This window comes from Sinocyclocheilus grahami, unplaced genomic scaffold, assembly GCF_001515645.1.
Source record: "Sinocyclocheilus grahami isolate Dianchi unplaced genomic scaffold, SAMN03320097.WGS_v1.1 scaffold2426.1, whole genome shotgun sequence".
In the NCBI taxonomy this organism is placed as follows: Eukaryota; Metazoa; Chordata; class Actinopteri; order Cypriniformes; family Cyprinidae; genus Sinocyclocheilus; species Sinocyclocheilus grahami.
The window spans coordinates 1-4,366 of NW_015507605.1; the positions used below are offsets into that span (position 1 = coordinate 1).

Genomic DNA, 4,366 nt, shown 5'->3' on the forward strand with positions numbered 1-4,366 from the left:
ATCTCAAGTAAAATTGTTTTAGCATTGTTGTGTTCAGTCTCATTTCCAATCCCTGCCTGTAATCAATGAAAAAAATTATCAAAAAAATTATTCATTTAATTTAGTTAAATAAAAAGAAAAGAAGAAAAAAGACAGGTACTGTATGCAAAACTCACCATGTACATGGCTGCAGCCACAGGGAGATAAAAGGAGTAGAATGCGGTTTTGTATTTCACAATGGCTTTGTACCTGAAGCAAATACACTGTAAATCAGTCAACGATAGTGAATTGGCAAATAATATTTCGTTTTGTCAGGTTTCATGCCATTTAAGTTGTCTGACCCTTATAGACACCCTCTCACCTCTCCATGGTGAAGCGATCAAGGTCAATTTTGTGTGGAGGTGCTGTCATCAGATCTAGAGCTTGACCCAGCTCTGTCTGGAAAGAAGTCTTGAAAAGAAAAATCAGGTTTTAGACTGCCAACATACAGTATGTCAGTATCTACAGGGTCGGCGCCAGAGCGCACAAACTGAAATTTTCAGATGCAACGGGGGAAAAAACGGGATAAACACAAACATGAAACTTGTAAATAAAATAATCTGATATATAGCCAATTTATTTGATTTAGATATTTCTATTTTGCGGAATCCTGTGAATCATTTTATTCTCCCGCATCCCGCACACACACGAGTGTCTACACGCCCGCACCAGCACTCGTCCATCTTGTCCCGCTCTGTTGCGTCGGGTCTCGCGGGAGCAGGTCTCTAATCCACTGGCACTTGACTCGACAGTGCGTGTGCTACATCCTTTTTACAATCTCTAGATTATAAAACACTGCATTCTTTAATCGTTTATATTTTATATTAGTTCATGTTGCTTTTATGCAATAGATGAATAACAATTTATTTGATTTAGATATTTCTATTTTGCGGAATCCTGTGAATCATTTTATTCTCCCGCATCCCGCACACACACGAGTGTCTACACGCCCGCACCAGCACTCGTCCATCTTGTCCCGCTCTGTTGCGTCGGGTCTCGCGGGAGCAGGTCTCTAATCCACCGGCACTTGCCTCGACAGTGTGTGTGCAACATCCTTTTTACAATCTCTAGATTATAAAACACTGTACTCTGTCAGCAATGTAATGCGGCAATAACGTATAGAGACCTCGGCTTGTAACTGTACTCCAATTACTATTTTGAAAATTATAACGCGTTAAATTACTCAGTTACTAAAAAAGGAATCAAATTACGCGTTACTGCCCAACACTGATGCTAAGTATATGATTATGTACGAGGACCAATTATGCTTTGTGGCTGTCCTGTTGGTTGTTTGCTTAATCATTTTGTTAAACCTTGATAAAGTAGGTAACTGGTCTTTGGAGGGGGAAGCATAATAAAATGGCTCCTAAACTATAGAATAAGCATAATCTCTCATTATTAAAACACTGCATTCTGTCAGCAATGTAACGCGGCAGTAACGTATAGACACCTCGGCTTGTAACTATACTCTAATTACTATTTTGAAAATTATAACGTGTTAAATTCCATTACTAAAAAAGTAATCAAATTACAGTAACGTGTTACTAAGTAATGCATTACTGCCCAACACTGCCAGTGAGCAATAATAAGTTAAAATGTGTGCACATTGCTGTAACAGAGTAATGAATCTTTTAGGTGTGTTACCTCAGTAAAAAGCTCAAGAAGATGAATATAGTAGCGCTGTCCTCTGCAATGTCTGCGAAGAAGGCGGTAGATCACCCCCTCCAGGAGAAAAGCATCATTAATGGCATCCAGACCAATACCTTCCTGACAAATACATAAACAACATAGATTAGCACACAATCCACACAATTGATATACACTAGTGTTACATGATAGAAAATACATGATATAATTTTTTTTTTTAAAGATTCCACTTCAAAGAATAAAACTAAATTGATTGGAAATATTATTAGAACATAAACAAATTGATCAATATTCACTCCTTGTAATGCAATTTTACGGTATCATCAGCATATATCTCAAACCAATTATAAATCAATCAATCAATCAATTACCTTCTTATACCAACAGGGTTGACCCCTTCTTGTCAGGGATGCATCCATAATGTCATCAGACACCAAGAAAAAAGCCTGAAGCTGGGGAGAAAACAAAACATTTTGCACTGCACAATTTGTTTGTTTGCATTGCAATTGACCTTATGACAGATAAATGACTGACAGCCCAAATTGGCAATCAAATCGCTGCACTAAGAAGCCTTGCTGCCATTTTGTCCATCAAGCTGTAAAGTCTATCAAGGTGTTGTTATAGCAGATGTCATTCGGATACTAGGTATCCAGAGAGGCTAGTTAATAGTTTTGTTCATTCCTTTCCTGAAATCAGCCAGTAATCTTGAATAATGCATGAACTGGATCAGACTTGTCTTTCTTTATGACACTGACATTTTACACTTCTGAGATTCTGTGACTTTTTCTCCATTAAATAAAAAGGCTGTACAATTAAAGTGTGTGAGTTTGAGTTTTTTTTATTTATCACTAAATGCAATTTAAGTGGTTACATTAAAGTTTATATGGAAGTATGCTTCATTGTCAGAAAAATTAAGAAGGAAAATTTTGGTTTATTTCCTCTGTCAATCTCTATCTACAGTTAGTGTAAATGTATACTAAATGTTCATCCAAGATACTTGTGCCATGATAAACTTTGATAAACTGCATTTGAAGTAATTTACTCTGAAATCATCACACCAGCGAGCAAGCTGACTTGCATTGTCAGTAACCGTTGTCATTAACCGTTGTCATAAAGTCAATTAATAGTATCAATTTCACACACCAGTTCAATGCACCACCCAACCAAAAGGGCTCTGTGAACTTCATCAGGTGGCACTTCAGAAGGAGAGACCAGCTCCCGTAGCGAACCAAACACAGACAAGCCTCGGTTTCTCTTGCCTCCAGGAGCATTGTACCGAAGCACCTAAAGAAAAATTATACTTATTTCAAAATAAAAAAGAAAAGCCAAACTGACAAATAATAAAATAATTCAATAGAGTGTTGTTTCAGAATGGTTTCAGATCTGTTCTAGAGTTTTAAACTTCAAATGCTTTGTCTGCCATCTTAACTATTTGTCTTCATGCAGATTTCCTCACTCCAAACAGACTGGGAGAGGTTTACTCTACCTCTCTGAGTCTGTTGAGGGCATCAGTGAGAACTGGATCAGTGAAATCCTGCTCTGTAAGTTCAGACACCAACTTTTCAAACTCCAAATCAAAGAGCTGCGCATCTGACAACATCTTGCCTTTCTGCTGGACACCGTTACTGCACCTGCTGTCACCCTGAAGTGATGGAGCACAGAAACATAGTGTGATGACAGAGACATAAATCAGAAACAGGCAAACATATGACATAGGGATTACTGTATCACTTGGAAAATATGGAAATAATATGCTGTCCTAAATTGAAAATACACACTGTGCATGCATAAAAATCTGCAGACAACTTAAACGTAGCGCTTTGATAACTGGGTTAAATCTGTAGTAAAAGACTGATTTAGCAAGCTTGCTATTATATGACAGCTTTTATAAGGAAGAAATATTATATCAAATTTTAGGAAATAACAGGTGGAATATTACTTAGCGCAATCACACATAAGCAATGTAAACATGGAAAACATGATCGCATAAACTTTGCTAGCTTCGCTAAGAGAGCTGCATTAACATTATTAACATAATATTTGAGATAAACCGGATCATAAAACACTTTTATCTAGAAAGAGGTTTACGTTGACTTACCATCACGAATCTGTCCTTGCTCAGACTACTGTCACACACAATTCTGTGAGCTTTTATTTCACCTGCAGTATGAAAAGTCAAGACGGTCCATAAGATCGAAGGCGTACCTCATATTGTAGTTTTTTGTAAATTTGTTTCAGTCTGAAGGCTTCATTTTAAACTTCAAGTACCAAAATGCTTTGCGCATGATCTGTTGGGGCGTGTACACAAAAGCTCATATGACATCACGGACGTCCATTGGTTGCAGTAATCGAACGAGGATGGGCTCCAGAGAAATCAGCCAATGAGAGGAGACTATCCACGACGCAAAGGGTGGAGTGAACGCAAAGGAACCTATCAGATTTGGCAAACTCTAATAGCATGATCTACTCCAGTTTATGTATATGACAGATTGACAATAAACAGTTATTTCTTCACTGTTGGACCCCAAAATATTAGTTACTTCGCATGGTTGTAGTAGCTTTAAACACAGTTCTAAACTGCTTTTGGACAGTTTTGTAGGAAGGACTGGTTTGCACAAAGCCTGTGTGTGTGTGTGTGTGTGTGTGTGTGTGTGTGTGTGTGTGTGTGTGTGCGCGCGCGCATGTTTGTGTGAGAAAGGAG

General features: G+C 37.9%; 1 protein-coding gene across 1 annotated transcript; it reads right to left on the reverse strand.

Moving 5' to 3' along the window:
- Positions 1-5: 5 nt before the first annotated feature.
- LOC107574985 (farnesyl pyrophosphate synthase-like) lies at positions 6-3,866 on the reverse strand (the record flags this gene model as incomplete). The annotated part of the gene is made up of 8 exons (XM_016261403.1): positions 3,764-3,866; positions 3,152-3,307; positions 2,809-2,949; positions 2,037-2,117; positions 1,663-1,785; positions 341-429; positions 156-228; positions 6-56 (listed from the first exon to the last, which is right to left on the reverse strand). Coding segments are annotated over exons 1-8 (717 nt in total), but the record flags the coding sequence as incomplete, so codon positions are not given.
- Positions 3,867-4,366: the final 500 nt, after the last annotated feature.